General features: G+C 29.0%; 1 protein-coding gene and 1 pseudogene across 3 annotated transcripts; one reads left to right on the plus strand and one right to left on the minus strand.

Moving 5' to 3' along the window:
- Positions 1-1,834: 1,834 nt before the first annotated feature.
- Positions 1,835-5,104, plus strand: RAP (RAP domain-containing protein). 3 transcript variants are annotated; one of them, XM_022874933.2, is made up of 6 exons: positions 1,835-2,006; positions 2,149-2,205; positions 2,309-2,424; positions 2,564-4,388; positions 4,497-4,579; positions 4,726-5,104. In XM_022874933.2, exons 4-6 carry the CDS (start codon positions 2,576-2,578, stop codon positions 4,795-4,797), a joined length of 1,968 nt encoding a protein of 655 aa, XP_022730668.1. In that variant the 5' UTR covers positions 1,835-2,006; positions 2,149-2,205; positions 2,309-2,424; positions 2,564-2,575; the 3' UTR covers positions 4,798-5,104. The 3 variants fall into 3 exon arrangements, with proteins under 3 accessions (XP_022730668.1, XP_089618457.1, XP_022730669.1); XM_089762331.1 differs by having other exon boundaries at positions 2,309-4,388; XM_022874934.2 differs by lacking the exon at positions 2,309-2,424.
- Positions 5,105-5,538: 434 nt separating this feature from the next.
- On the minus strand, positions 5,539-8,498 carry LOC149518504 (uncharacterized; annotated as a pseudogene).
- Positions 8,499-17,102: the final 8,604 nt, after the last annotated feature.

Consider the following 17,102-nt stretch of genomic DNA (forward strand, 5'->3'; position numbering starts at 1 on the left):
TTTTAAAAAAATTTTAAATTCAAAATTGTTGTTACTTAAAAATTTTAATATTTTGACACTTTTAGACTTTTTTATTTTAAAAATAGTAAATTTATTTTTCAATACTTTAAATTTTTAAATAAAATTCATCGTTTTGTAAATTTTTATATTTTTTCAAATTTTAACATTTTTATTCACTTAGAATATTTATTTTTTGTTTTTAATTTGTTAGAATTTTTATAAAATTTTCTATATTTTGTATTTTGTATTTTTTAGATTTTTTAATGTTTAAATAAAAAATAATTAAATTATAAAAAAGACACAAATATTTAGAATTTATTTTGTTTTGTACATTTGGTGTGGAAGCGCATAAAAATCTGGAATAAAATAAAGTAATGGTGAAACAAGAAGAATTTCTAATTTTAATTTATTTTTCACTTGAATAATATAAAAAACATGTGAAATTTTTTTTAATTTACAAACTGTTTTTAAAAATATATAAAAATATAAAATTGTCTAAAACATACAAATTTAAAAATAAAGAAAATTTTATAAAAATTCAAAAAAATTAAAACAATAAAATTAAATATTTTGATTAAATAAAATGTTAAAAATTTTCAAATACAAAAAATTTTTAAAATAAACTTTTTAAAAATTTTAAAAATATTGAAAAAATATTTAATATTTTTATAAAATCTAGAATATTTCTAAAAATTGAAATTTTGATTTTTTAAAAAATAATATCTGATTTTAAAATAATTAAATAATAGAATTCTTTAAAAATTAAAAAAATTTAAATATAAATTTAAATATTTAAAAATATGAAAAATTATAAAATACTCAAAATATTAATATTTTAAAAACTTAAAATCTAATTTTTTTAAAATTTAAAAAATATGATTTTTATTAATAATTGAACTAATATTACTAAATTCAACTTGTACAAAGATGATATTTTTACTAATTATATTAGAAAGATTAAAGTTTAAAGATCATTTGTATAATTTGATAACTAATTTTTTCATCCAAATTTGGACATTGTCAATGACAAATTAACAAGATCAACATTCATATAATCAAGTCAACAATCATATTAGTATTTAAAAAAAAATTTTTATTAGAGTTAATAATCGAATTGATATATCAAATTAAAAGAAAATAAAAAATAAATTTATATAAATTATAATATATGAATTTAAATTTAAAATTTAACATAATACAAAAATATCTAACATAATTTGACCTGAATAATTAATGCCATTTAAAAGTTGTCAACTTGTACTGCTAACGCTTGGTTCAAATTGCCAAAGGAGTGGATGCAGACATCGTAGTTCTAAAGGCTGCCCAAGCCTCTAGAACAAAATACCAAGATACAATATAATCTGCAACAGTTGTGATGTTGGCTGATCTAAAAGATTAATTGGTCCAAATTCCAATCTTATGTTGTTCTTATGAATCATCCGTTAAATTATTATTTTTTAATTTTTTATCGGATTGAACTTTGTTATCTAGCATTTTAATAAAATTTAAAATTTGTATTATAATTTGAATTTAATTAATTAAATTCAAATTTAAAAATTAAAATTCAATCAAATTAAAAAAATTTAATTTTTAATTTTTGAATTGAAGTCTAATTCGATCATGTTAATATATTAATTCAATTTGGCTTGATTAAAACCCTAGCAATTGCCGGGGGTCATTCTTTATTCGTTTTTTCAGATGATGATTTTTTCTTTTGCATACTTTTGTTTAAGTTTTTGTTTTTTTTTTCCCTTCTCTGCCCCACCCACGTGTCCCACCGCTTTCATTAATCATCCCTTACCCTTATCTATTCTCTAATGTGGCCATGGGCTGTGTTGGCGCTTGGGTGAAAGCTTTTTTCTTCATCAAATTCCGTCAATCTTCACTCCCCAAGCGACTTATTCGCTCATCATCTCTCTTCCACACTACATGAGCTGCGCCACATCCCTGGTCCAACATAACCACAGCCAGCACTTCGCGAGGACAACCTCGTCAGCCTGCACGTTGTAAGCTTCCATTTTTTTCGTTCTCTTTTTTTGATGATTTTAGACTTTAGAAAGTTCAATCTTAAGTGGGTCTTTCTAATTTCTACAAATTAAATAATTGATCCTGTTGTGTATTTCTAATTTGTTTGCTTTTTCTTTGTAGATCTTTTTAGCATAAGTCTTGGCATTTGAGTGGGTTCAAGTTCAACACTCTTGTAATGTAAGTGTACAAAAAGTGACCAAATTCATTCTACAGTGTTAACTTCTTTTATATAAATAATGCTTACAGAAGAAAATGAAACTAACCCAAATATTTCTGTCAGTTAAAGGTTAATTCTTTAATAATTCGTTTGGTTAACGAAAATGGAAAATCAAATTTCGGGTGATTTGATTTTAGTTTTAATAATGAACACCCCCAGCAGTGAGCTTTCTTAAGTGGGTATGTTGCATTCTTCTCTTTTTTTCTCCTGGATTATGGGTTGTTGATTCCTCATTTCTCTTCATGAACGTTAGTATTTGGTATCGTAGTCTTTCTCATTCTTGTTTTGTTTTTTCACTTGTTGCTTTGTGATAAATAGAGAAAGGAAGCCATGGAATTTTTGGTAAAGCCATTCCCTATCCAAACCTACTTAAAGCCCTTCATTTTCATTCCCAAACAAATTCATGATCTTCCATTAGTAAAATTAAGAGCTGGGTTTCGAATTCCAAAACAAAAGCTAGAGTTTCCAAGAAGAAACTGTGCAAGTTTGGGTAAACATACTAGTATTAGTGCTAGGAATGCTGTTAATGATGATCAACTGGAAGAATGGGAATTGGAGTTTGTTGGAGAGCTTGACCCATTTGGTTGTGAAGCACCCAAGAAGAGGAAAAAGCAAGAGAAATCTAGATTGCTCGAGGATACTGAGGGGATGGATTGGTGTTTAAAGGCTAGGAAAATGGCACTCAAATCTATTAAAGCTAGGGGACTAACTCTAGAAGTTGAGGATTTAATAACTGCCAAAAAGAAGAAAAAAGAGAACAAGAAAAGATTCACAAACAAAGATAAGCTTAATAAAGAAAGCAACAAGATTGAAGAAGATTATGATTTTGATTTTGGGGAAGATGTTAGCTCAGAGAATTTTGATAACAAAATTGATGATAGTATTCATCAACTTCGAGAGAAGGTAAGTATGATGGCTGGTGGGATGTTTTTAGAGAAGAAGGAAAAGGCAATGGAAGAGTTTGTTCAGAAGCTAGCCCAATTCTCTGGGCCATCTGATCATAAGAAAGAAGTTAATTTGAACAAAGCTATAATACAAGCTCATACTGCAGAAGAAGTCTTGGAGATTACTGCCGAGATGATTATGGCTGTTGGGAAAGGTCTGAGCCCTTCACCTCTTTCCCCTTTAAATATTGCCACAGCACTTCATAGAATTGCTAAGAATATGGAGAAAGTATCAATGACCGGTACTCGCAGGTTGGCATTTGCTCGACAAAGAGAAATGTCGATGCTTATAGGTATTGCAATGACAGTCCTTCCGGAATGCTCCGCTCAAGGTATTTCAAATATTTCGTGGGCACTGTCAAAGATTGGAGGGGACCTACTTTTTTTGTCAGAAATGGATAGGGTTGCAGAGGTGGCCTTGACCAAGGTTAAGGAGTTCAATTCTCAGAATGTTGCTAATATTGCTGGTGCCTTTGCTACAATGCGGCATACTGCCCCTGCTCTTTTTGTAGAGTTGGCAAAGAGGGCGTCAGTCATAATTCACACTTTTCAAGAACAGGAGCTCACTCAGCTGTTGTGGGCTTTTGCTTCTCTATATGAGCCTGCAGACACCTTGCTTCAAGCTATGGATACGGTTTTCAAGCATGCCAACCAATTTAAATGTTGCTTAAGTCATGAAACCTCTAACTGTGATGAAGAGAGCGGTGTAGAAAACAGTAGAGATATTACATTTGGAGGAGTTTCAGATCCTCCTGTGCTCACCTTAAGCAGATATCAGCTTGGTAATATAGCTTGGTCCTATGCTGTTTTTGGACAGGTGGATCGAATTTTCTTTTCTCATGCATGGAAAACTTTGAGCAGTTTTGAGGAGCAAAGAATTTCAGAACAGTATAGAGGGGATGTTATGTTTGCTTCTCAGGTTCTTCTGGTGAATCAGTGCTTAAAGCTTGAGTACCCACATCTTCATGTATCTCTCAGGGCCGACCTTGAGGAGAAAATTATTCATGCTGGAAAAACTAAGAGGTTTAATCAAAAGACTACTTCATCTTTTCAGAAGGAGGTTGGTCGCCTTCTTGTTAGTACTGGCCTTGATTGGGTTAGAGAATACTCTGTGGGTGGGTATACTGTGGATGCTGTTGTGATTGATAAAAAGGTTGCTTTGGAGATTGATGGACCAACACATTTCTCAAGGAATAGTGGTGGGTATTTTCTGCTTATATAACATTAGTAGTACCTTGATTTTGCTGAAGCTTGAATAAATTTAATAACTTCATACATCCAATTGATCTTCTTCTGCCTCTGAACAGGAACACCTTTAGGGCATACCATCTTGAAATGCCGTCTTATTGCTGCTTCTGGTTGGAAAGTTGTATCATTGTCGTATCAAGAGGTGGATTGTTGTCTTTAATTTTAATACAAGCTTTTAACTTGAAGCGGTTTTTAGTTACCTGTAAATTGTAATTAATGTCAGTATTTCTTTGATGCAAAAGGTGATAACATAGTAATCTTATATATATATTTTTCCCTCTGTTTTAGTGGGAGGAACTTGAAGGGGAATTTGAGCAGCTAGAGTACCTAAGGAAAATTCTGAAAGATCAGCTTGGCTGAATTGAGGCAGCAATGATTGCACGAGGAGCTGGACTGAGTGGCTAGAGCTTTGAGGAATTGAGTTGAATATGTGTTGGTAAGCACGTAGCGAGGAAGGATATTACTTATTTTCAATGAGATTATATACGGTTCTTCCTTGGTCAAAATGATTACATGGTATTTAATTATGGATGAAAGTGTATCATGAAAATTCCAAGTAGATCATTGGGTTCTGCCTACTTTTACGAAAAGATGTTCTTCTTGCTTATGAAGAGGAAGAAGTTTCTTGATATGTTGTTAATATGTAACAAGGAGTAATTAAGATGAAGTTGTGTGTGGCTTGCTCCAGAATTTTAATGATAAAGTGAGGTAGAGGCTCGCAATAATCCTACAGTTGAATCTTGATCGAGGAGGACCGGAGACATGACTCTGAAGAGTACATAACTTTGCCTTATTGTTAGTGGGCAAATGATAACGTTACACTTGTCATACATACGACATAAAGGATATATATTCCAGTTAATCATTTACAAATACGTGAAGAATGATCAATTTAAAATAATAAAATAATTTATGTTAGGGAAGCACGGACGGATTCATGATTTATATTGAGTGGGAGCAAATACATATAATAACTAAGATGCATAAAAATACTATTTTAGTATATATAAAAATAACATATTATAATTGTTTTTTATGACTTCATATTTTGAAAGTATTACAAAATTTTTTTATTATTAATATTACAAAATATATCTTTTTCTATATATATATATATATATATATATATAAAATCAAACAATCATTCATTTAACAATCTTTTATTTGGTTGCGTAAATAGTTTTTCACAATTTTTATAATAAAAAAAACTCTTTCAACTGTAGAATAGAAATTGGTAATATCAAAGTTAATTTTATAAGTATACTAATGTATACATAAAATGTTTTTTTGTCCCAAGAAGTTTTATGAAAATGTCACTAATATTTTTTAAATTTGTGAACTCATCATGAGATCTTAAATTAACAATATAAATTTCAAGTTGATTATCAAGAACTAGTAGCTCAACATTAAAAAATTCAGTCGAATAAAATTGAGTAAGACGAATCAACTTTCCTTTATCAAAAGCTATAAAAGAATCACAAGGATTTAAAGAAGCTACATAAAGAAATAACTCTATATTCACCTTATTAAAATGATTATTGAGCTCTTAAAGTTTTATATCAATTATTGTATAAAATAACTCAATCCGTAATAATATAAATTTATCATTGTTAGAGCATTGCATCGAGGTCTTCCACAAGTTACAAATATATCATCCATATTTAGGATGCTAATATTGTTTTTCTTACAAAATAAAGAAACATCTTTATGCAAAGATTCACATCCATCATTTCTCATCATTTATAGTTGTTGCTTCGCTACTTTTACTAATGCCATCGCATTTACAATATTTTAATCTCGCATTTGTAATGCCAAAGACAATTCTTTTGTAATCCTTAAGACATTTTTCATCAAATGCAAGTTGAAAGCAAAGTTAAAAGATTGAGTCAAATCTAATAAGCCAGAAGCTTCACCTCTTTGCTTCAAGCTATTCTCATCCTCTACAACAATTTCAAGCACATTAATAATGAAAGTAAACATAAGAATCAAATTTATCAAAGTCCTATAAAATGAACCTCATCATGTATCCCTAGCTTGTTGAAGACTTATTTATTGGTTTAAACCTCTTTCTGTAGAAAGTTCACCAACTTGTAATGCCTCAACAACTTTATCAATTTATTTTTCTTGAAGAACATCTTTTCGTTTACAGGAAGTCCCAACAATATTCACTACATTTGTCATAATGTTGAAAAGTAATGCAATTTGAACATGATTCTTTGCCACAGCTATAAGTGTCAATTGAAGTTGATAAGCAAAACAATTAATATAATAAGTAGATCATTATCTTTCATGATCAGAGTTTTTAATCCATTGAATTCACCTTGCATGTTGCTTGCTCCATCATAACCTTGCCCACAAATCCTTGACATACTCAAATTATGCTTAGCGAATAATGTTTCAATAGCTACTTTAAGTGACAAAGTAGTTGTATCACTGACATGTATTATACCCAAAAAATGTTCAATAACATGGCCTTTAGAATTCACATAATGCAAGGCAATAACAGCTTGCTCTTTGATTGAAATAACATAATATTCATCAAGTAAAATGAAAAATAATCTATCTCCAAGATCTTTTCACGATAGTATTTCTAAATACCCCATTTTTTTCAAGAATATTTTTTTGGAATTAGGTTTTAACCGTTATTAAGAGATTTTTAAGATTTAATTCTAGAATCAATTGGCATTAAAAATGATGTTGAGAGATTGTTGGGATTTAATTCTATAATCAATTCACATTAAATTGATAGGGAGAGATTTTGGGATTTGATTTTAGAATCAATTCTCATTAAAAAGGAAATAAAATAAAATCATAGATTTAAGAGGAATTGATTGAGCATGAATTCCTATATAAATCTGTGATCAAAACAAATAGTGGGGAAAAATTATGCAGAAACTCTTGAAAGAAAAAGAGAGAAATTTGTTTAAAAGCCAAAAGGTTTTAAGTTTTAGGTTTGGTTTGTTTAGATTTTCTAGAATTGGGATTGATATTTTTGGGTTTAATTTTTTGTAAGGTTTTGCATTCTAGGGATTTATGGGTTTAGCTTTCTAGATAATTTGTTGGGTTTCTAGAAATTTTCTATTAGCTTTTGGGATTTATTCATCAGTTTCTGAAAATTAGTTAAAAAGAAGACAAAAGAATAACCATTGTAGAAAGAGAGGCATATTCAAACACTTCTGAAGAAAAGCTTGAAATTTGAGGCTTCTAAATTTGTGAGTTTTACCATGACCCGATTGCAAGTATTCTTTCCTATTTTTCACTCCATTTTTTGTTTTGACTTTATTTTTCTTATTTTATTAATGTTATTATGTTTATTTTTATTTACTCTTATTATTTTTTATTTTAAATTAAAAAAAATACATTACTTATTATTGTGATTTTTTTTCTTTTCTTTATGAGTTTCATTTTACTTATTTACAATAAAAATAAAAATAAAAATAAAAATAAAAATTTTTACAAAATAAATTCATGAATTCTACCAAACTATTGAAGAATTTTCATAAATTTAATTTTTAAAATGGAATCCACCAAACTATTGAGAAATTTCATAAATCAGTTTTCAAAATAATAATAATAATAATAATAATAATAATAATAATAATAATAATAATAATAATAATAATTTTTATCCTCTAAACTATTGAATGATTGTTTTATAAATTAAGTCTTACTAAATTATTAAGAGACTTAATGAAATTCTTAAAAATTTTTAAAAATCTTTTGGTAATAAAATCTCATCAAACTATTAGGAAATCTACTTCAAAGTAAGTCTTACCAAACTATTGGGAGACTTTACAAATTTTTTTGAATAAAATATTATAATTAATCTGAAGATGGAGCCTCTTCAAAATGTGATACTAGTCTCTATGAATACTCTTGATATGAGAGAGTTATCTTAAATTGCTACCAAACTACTGAGATAATTTTAAGATTAATTTTTAATATTAAATATTTTGATAACTTACAAACATGTTCAAGGCTTGCATAATTGGAAGTAAAACTGGTATCATCATTTGGATGGGCATCATGAGGGTGCTATAACCTTCCCCATGCGTAACCATACTCTCGAACCTAACATCTGGTTTCGTGGATCATAATTTATATCAGGTAACTAATCACACCTAAACAAAAAAAATTTGTGACGACTTCATCTTATCCATGTCTAGCGGTAGGTCTATAGATTTATACGTTATGATAGTTTGGCGACTCCGTTGGAAAAATTAAAAGTTAAGCTAGTAAATGACTTCTTATTATCAAAGCCTTACTTAATAAATCTGAAATTATTTTATTCCTTTTCATTACTTATACTTGCTTTATTAGTTATTTTATTTTCCTTTTCATTATGTAGACTTACTTAATTAATTATTTGTCTTTCTTTTTATTCATTGCTTATATTTGCTTGATTATCTATTTTATTGTATATATTCCTGTCATTTATTTGCATATGTATAACATAAGCCCTCTACTCGAGCTCTACTTTTAGGAGGGAGTGAAGTACCTATGCCTTTGTAAGTTTTTATGTTTCCGTATGGACTTGCAAAACACTTTCACTCGATTGGACTTTTTTTCCTTGTATCCTATGATGGGCGAGGATTAGGGTACTTTACTAGTCTATGATGGACCACAATGTATGGAACAGTTTGAGAACTTTTTAGAGACTATCCAAATCACATATAATTAACTTTAAGAGCCTAACCATAGATAGAGCCATATCCTTCCACCTTTTATAGTCAACCCAAATATAGGGTTTGTTGTTATTTTACTTGTTTTATTGTGTTTATTCTTTATTTTAAGGTGACTAATCGATTTTCTTGTCTTCTTTTATTTTTTTTTTCTTTTTATGCATATTCATAAACATACATGCAGATTACAGATTATGCTTACTAATCTTTTTTTATTGTATATGCATGCATTCATGCATCATTGCATTCATTCTCATGCATAAACTAATAGATCCATAAACATCACTCTAAATTTGCACCATAATTGTGAGAAATCAAGGTTCAAGGATAGTTCAACACTAGTATTATACTTGAGCTAAAGCCACAAAAATGAAGCAAGACAATATAGACCGACTTAAAAGAATAAAAAAAGCTCAGGAGATACTTGAAGAAAAATTGAGTAGAATCCTAAAAGCTCTAGAAAAGGGAAATAGAGGAAAGAAAATGGAAAAAGACATTTCACATGAAGATAATGAGCCATTGTATCCTCTAGGTTTTGCTCTACATCAGACTCGAGCCATCTAAGCTTTCATCAATAACAAACCATGTTCCCAAATTTCAATCAAAGGAATGTTTAGAGCTATACCAATCTTATATTCATTGAAAAGAAGATAAGCTAATCCAATTTCCCAAAATGGATGAGATTAAAGAAGAAGTGAAACTGTATACGACTGTGTCTTTAGAAGACTCTAAGACCAATCAAGTTATGAGTACGTTGAAGAAAGATTACAGGCTATAAAAGGCATTGATTTCTATGGATCTATAGATGCTGCCAACCTTTGTCTAGTTCCAGATATCATGATTCCTCTAAAATTCAGGGTACCAAATTTTAAAAAGTATGATGATACCAAATGCCCCATTACTCAAATCATAATGTGCTGTCATAAAATAGTAGCACATGCTAACAATAAGAAATTACCAATAAATGTGTTTTAAGTAGTTTAACCGGGTCTGTTACAAGATGGTATGTTCAGTTGGATAGAACCCGTATTAAGTCATGGAAAGATTTGACTTAGTCCTTCATTAACCAATATTGCCACATCATTGATATGACTTTTGATCGCTTTTCATTACAATGAATGAAGAAAAAAGCATCTGAGTCTTTCAAGAAGTATGTCTAAAGGTGGTGGGATATTGTTGCTCAAGTGCAATCACCCTTAACTAAAAAAAAAATAATGATTTTGTTTGTAAGTATTTTAAAGTTGCCCTATTATGAAAAGATGATAGGGAATGCAACAAAAAACTTTACTGATATGGTGATCTTATGAGAGATTATTGAAAATGCCATCAAAAGTGACAAGCTTGAAGAGGAGAAGATTGACAGTGCCAAAAAAGGTAGGATACCTAAGGAAGAAGAAAATGAAGCCTAAGCGATGAGTTTTGAGGGACAACAATCTAGAAGTTATGTCCCATATCCACTATATGTTCATCCTGTTTATTACCTAATAGCCAATAATATTGCACAAGTTCCCTACCAGTTTTATTTCCCAACCATGAACAACATCGCTTTAAATCCTCATCAACCAGCTCTTTAAACACCTTCAGATGGGCCCAATCCTGTTACTACACCAATTCTAAGGCCTAACAATCAAGCGAGTATTTTAAAAAGATTCAGGGGCAATCAAGAGAGAGCTCACACTTATCCTATTCTCATAACCTATACTGAGTTATTTTCAAAATTGGTCAAGAATGACCTAGTATCCCCAGTCTTTTGAAACCATTGAAGCCATCTTATCCCAAATGGTACAATGTTAATGCTATATGTGACTATCATAATGAAAATATGAGTCACTCTATAAAAACCTACCTTGTTTTCAATCATAAAGTGTAAAGTTTGATTCGAGCAGGCTTGATGAGCTCCAATGAATCAGGTGAACTGAATATCCACAAAGAACTTTTGCCTAATCATTCATGGGCATGACTTTGGACAAGTTGATTGAAACTGAGAATTTTTTGAGAATATGGATCTCTTTTACATACTTGAATTTCATCTTATTTTTCATCATTTTAATAAAAGTGATAGCTATGATGCATTTTCATGACATTCCTCTTTTGTGTGATTACCCATCATTTACTTTTACCATTTCATACCTTTTTTCTCTACCAATTTTTTTGACTCCGGATAATAAAGGTTTAGACAATCATGATTACAATTCAGGATTCGACTTTGGAAACATCATTAATGATGGTTTGATTGATAAATTTGAGATTATCGATTCATTGGGACTATTGAAAAATAACTTTAGTGAAAGTGTGGCTTGTTGAAAGGTGGAAATGATACAACACATGATCTCTATGGTTATTCACTCATAAATCTATTCTTAGTCAATGAATGTTCTTCATTGAGAAAAATCATGTTCGAAATGAAAAATGATCATCTTTCTTCTATCCTTCAAAAAACAAAATTATCTCTTGCTACCCCATTTGAACCTATTGAAAATTTCTTTTGAGAAATCCTAACTAAGGATCACCCCTACACTGCGGGGTAAAGTTTGAAAGATTTGTTCATTCTTAAAAGAGAATGCCCTTTTATGCTCAAGTTTTTTAACAAATGACAAATGAAAAATAAAGAAAAAATTAATTGGGGCAAAATGCCAACATCTACAAAAAAAAAAAAAAAAATTTGATGGGAGAAAATGCTAATGTGCTTTACCCCAAAAAAAAAAAAAAGAAGTAAGAAAAAAAAATTGATGGGGGCAAAATGTCAAAATAACCTATATGAAAAAATAATCATTGGTTTAATTACCCTTTAAATACAATTTAGGTTTGTTTTATCCTTTTCTTTAGCACCTTTTACCCTAGCCTACGTTATGTCTCTTAAAAGTCTATTTTGATCAAATGTGAATACTTGATCTGGAGAATCATGAATTGAATTGGGGCAAGCTTGCCATTGAATTATGTAAGGCTTTGATCAAAGTGTCATTGATGAATAAAAGGGGAAAGAGAAATAAAAAATAAGAAAAAAATATGCAAAAAAAAAGAGAAAAAAGCAAAAAAAAAATAAAAAAAGGCAAAAACGAAACAAAAATATTTGTAAAAAATAAAAAGAAGAAAAAAAATAAAAATAAAAGAAGAAAAAAGAGGAAAAAGAGAAACTTAAACTGAAAACCCAAAAGGGTGGTTTAAGTGAAGATGAAAACTAAAAAAAATAACTTCATGCGAAAGTCCCCAGAAAGAGGATGATGGTTAGCTCAAAGATTAAAGATATTAATGGAATGTGTTTTTAAAGGATGATCCTGAGTTTGAGTTCAAAATTCTTTAAGCAATCATTATTTTAGATGTTAAGTCCTATTTGAATAAATCAAAGCATTTTACCTTTGTTGACCTTTGAGTTATTTTTGCTCTACCTTTTGTTCTTCCAATAATAAAGATTCATTTTTTTTACCCTTCACTAAATGAACATTCCTTGAATGAACCAAAAAAATGTATCATATCTATCATTGATTTGAATGATGGCAAATAAATAAATGACATTTTTCATAAAGAGTTTTTCACTATTTCGAAAGAAACTCAAGATGAGATAAATGAAAAAAAGCATGAGAAAATGATTTGCAAAACGGCAAACAAGATGACTTGGTGATGAATTCAGTGATAGATTGGTTGACATGACTTATGGGTTATAACCAAATGAGAAGAAAAACATGGATCAGTTGACAGAACTTGTCTTGAGATTATTGAGAAGTTAAGAAGGTCTGGCGAAGTCTTGAGAATCTTGCCACCATAATTGAAATTTTATGACATCAACTCTACATACATTACATTTGCATAGGGCATGCACTTGTATTACTCTGTTATCACTCATCCGATCTTGGCTTAGTCCATGTCATTTTTTATGATTCGTGGTTTCGTCTTAGTCATTTATTTTCGACCTCTACTCGGTCTTGGTCATCTCATTTTTTGACTTATGATTTTGTCCTAGTCATTCGATCTTAGCTCAGTCCAGATCATTTATTATGACTCATGGTTTCATCCTGGTCATTTATTTTTAACCTCGACTCGATCCTAGTTACCTTATTTTTTAACTCATGATTTCATCTTGATCACTCGATCTTGGTTCAATCTAGATAATTTCTTATGACTCGTGGTTTCATCCTGATCATTTATTTTCGATCTTGACTCGATCCTGATTGCTTCATTTTTTGACTTGTGGTTTCATCCCGATCATCTAATCTTGGCTAGGTCCAGATCATTTTTCTAACCTTTGTGAATATTTCTATCTTGCAAATTTTTCTTTCTTGTGAATCTAAAAGTCTTTGCGAACTTAAAATCTTTATGAATCTTGCGAATCTTTCTTTCTTGTGAATCTGAAAATCCTTACGAACTTAGAATTTTACAAATCTAAAAGTCCTTGTGAACCTGAAATCTTTGCGAATCTAGAACCTTTACGAAACTTGAAATCTTGTAAATCTATCTTTCTTGCGAATTTGAAAATTCTTGTGAACCTGAAATCTTTACGAATCTACAACCTCTACGAATCTTAGAGTCTTGTGAATTTTTCGTTCTTACGAATTTGAAAACCTTTGCGAATCTTGAATCTTTGTGATTTTGTTAAACTTGGAATATTGGGATTGTTCAATTTCTGTTACGGAACCTCACAAATTTTTGAATGTTCAAATTGTGAATATTTGGATTTAAAGTTGAAATTGTGAACTTTATTTTTTTAACTTACGGTTCAATCTCGATCACTTGTTTTGATCTCGGTTTAGTCCATGTCATTTTATTTCTTGTTTTGAAGTTCAATCTCGATCATTATGGCATACGGTGATCACTTTTCAAATCTCGACTTTTAGACCCGAACAAAATGGATGTTTTTTGTCTTTGTGCAATTTTTGTTCTACAGAAAATGCATAAAGAGAGGTAGCTATAGATATCCCATTTTGTCCGAGAATTTTTTTTTGGAATTAGGCTTCAATCGTTATTGAGAGATTTATAGGATTTAATTCCAGAATCAATTGACATTAAAAATGATGTGGAGAGGTTATCGAGATTTAATTCCATAATCAATTCACATTAAATTGATAGGGCGAGATTTTAGGATTTAATTTCAGAATCAATTCTAATTAAAACGAAAATCAAATAAAATCAAAGATTTAAGAGGAATTGATTGAGCATGAATTCCTATATAAATCTGTGATCAAAGCAAATGGGAGGAAAAATTTATGCAGAAACTCTTGAGAGAAAAAGAAAGAAATCTGTTTAGTAGCCAAAAGGTTTTAAGTTTTGGGTTTGATTTGTTTAGATTTTTTAGAATTGGGATTTGGTATTTTTGGGTTTGAATTTCTATAGGATTTTGCATTCTAGGGATTCCTAGGTTTAGCTTTCTAGACAATTTGTTAGGTTTCTAAAAATTTTCTGTTAGCTTTTAGGATTTATTCGTCATTTTCTCGAAATCAATTAGAGAGAAGACAAAAGAATTACCATTTTAGAAAGAAAGGCATACTCAAATACTTCTGAAAAAAAGCTTGAAATTTGAGGCATCTAAATCTATGTGTTTTACCATGACCCAATCACAGGTATTCTCTTCCTATTTTTCACTTTTATTTTTTGTTTTGACTTTATTTTTCTTATCTTATTTATGTTATTTTTTTATTTTTATTTATTCTTATTATTTCTTATTTTAAATTGAAAAAAATACATTACCTATTATTGTGATTTTTTTCTTTTCTTTGTGAGTTTCATTTTACTTATTTACAAAAAAATAAAAATAAAAAAGTCTTTTTTAAAATAAAAATCCTTACAAAATAAATTCATGAATTCTACCAAACTATTGGAGAATTTTCATAGATTTAATTTTTAAAATGAAATCCACCAAATTATTTGAAAATTTCATAAATTAGTTTGCAAATAATAATAATAATAATAATAATTTTTATCCTTTAAACTATTTGAGGATTACTTCATAAATTAAGTCCTATCAAACTATTGGAAGACTTAATGAAATTCTTAAAAATTTTTACAAATCTTTTGGTAATAAAATCTCACCAAACTATTAGGAAATCTGCTTCAAAGTAAGTCTTACCAAATTATTGAAAGACTTTATAAATTTTTTTGAATAAAATATTATAATAAATCCGATGACGGAGCCTCTTCAGAATGGAACACTAGTCTCTATGAATACTCTTAATGTGAGAGAATTATCTTAAATTGCTACCAAACTATTGAGACAATTTTAAGATTAATTTTCAATATTAAATATTTTGGTGAATTACAAACATGTTCAAGGCTTGGATAATTGGAAGTAAAATTGGTACCATCCTTTGGATGGCCGTCGTAAGGGTGCTATAACCTTCATCATGCATAATCGTACTCCCGAACCTAACATCTGATTTTGTGAATTAAAATTTATATCAGGTGACTAATCACACCTAAACAAAAAAGATTGATGGCGACTTCATCTTATCCATGTCTAGTGATAGGTCCACGGATCTATACGTTATGATAGTATTAGTAGTCTCAATTGCTATAGCACGAATAAGATCTTTTTGAATATCACGTGCTATTATTTTTAAATTTTCAGGTGCATTCTCCAAGACAACACTATTGATGTTTTTATTATGATTGATAAGAAATCTAAGAAGCTTAAGAAAATTTCCTTAATTATGAGAATTTTTAGTTTCATCTCTATCACGAAACGTCAAACCTTGACATAAAAGAAAGTGAATACAATCAAGTGTTGCAGTTAAGCGAACTCGATAATTTTTTCATGCTTGATCGAATTGTTTTGCAAAAGTAAATTGAATATGTTGCTTTTGATTTAGCAAATCTTGACAACACTTCCAAGCTTTATTATGAACACTATTAGGACCTCTAACATGAATATCAAATCTTTCTTTCTTTTTTCAATTTGTGAATCCATTTGAAAACAAAACAATCACCACCTGCTTGCTCTTCAATATCTATTCTATAAAGATAACAGCACAAACAAAAAGTGACATCTTTCTCTATACTATATTCCAACCAATTAGCATAATCTTTAAACCACATAGGAATAAAATGACGTAATGCCTTTCTAATTTTTCTTTAGGGAAAATTATATTCATAAGGTTGACATATACAATTTTGCAAATAAGCTCTTCAAACCTTCTCTTTATGATTAACATTATAGTCCAAAATTTTTTTTCGTAACCTATGATCTGAAAGAAGATTGTTTAAATTTAATTCAACACGTACTTGCTTTGTACAATGTTGTATGTCACTAGTATTAATTTCAGATGATTCTTCAAAAATTGACTTCCTCTTAATAAGACATTTCTCCATAACTAATTAAATTAAATAGTTTAGTTTATGTAATTTATAAAAAATAAGAACACATTAAAAATATAATTATGCATGTTAATAAAGCTCAACTGACCTTATATTTGAAAAATATGAATAGAAATGCAATTCATATACTGTAACCATATTACTATGTAAGAAATTGGATAGAACTTCTAACTAATTTTATAATCTACATATAAAAATTAATTTTTATCAAATTTAAAGTTATTAGCTAAATGAGTAATAACTAAAAAATAAAGAAAAATATAAAACATAAAAAGTTCAAACATGATAAAAAAAATATAAATGCTATCAATAACATGAATATATGCTCAAATTATTTCATCAATATAACCAATTTCAAATAGAAAATAAACATTATATATATAAATATATAAAAAATCGGATAGACTAATTATAAAAATATATAAAAAAATAACTTACTTGAATATCTTGTTGAAAGAAGAAGATAACCAACTTGTAATTTGTTTCTTTAATTTAAAGGCTTTATTTTTCTCTTTTTTACTTCTTTAATTTTCTTCTTCTAGTTCATTTTGTTTTCGTTTAAAAACCTGAAAGTTGAAAAAATGGGGGAAGATGGACGAAAATGAAAACTAGTTACTTTTTATTTACAGACAATTCTACTTTTTTTTTTTATATTGACCTTAAAATAGTTTTTTATTTACA

The sequence above is a fragment of the Durio zibethinus genome, chromosome 6 (genome assembly GCF_047325235.1).
Source record: "Durio zibethinus cultivar Kanyao isolate XHJ-2024 chromosome 6, ASM4732523v1, whole genome shotgun sequence".
Lineage (NCBI taxonomy): Eukaryota > Viridiplantae > Streptophyta > Magnoliopsida > Malvales > Malvaceae > Durio > Durio zibethinus.

Coding starts and splice junctions, on each gene's coding strand:
- RAP (XM_089762331.1), top strand. CDS start 2,576: ATGGAATTTTTGGTAAAGCCATTCCCTATCCAAACCTACTTAAAGCCC. Junction 4,389..4,496: donor ACATTTCTCAAGGAATAGTG/GTGGGTATTTTC, acceptor GCCTCTGAACAG/GAACACCTTTAGGGCATACC. Junction 4,580..4,725: donor TATCATTGTCGTATCAAGAG/GTGGATTGTTGT, acceptor CCTCTGTTTTAG/TGGGAGGAACTTGAAGGGGA.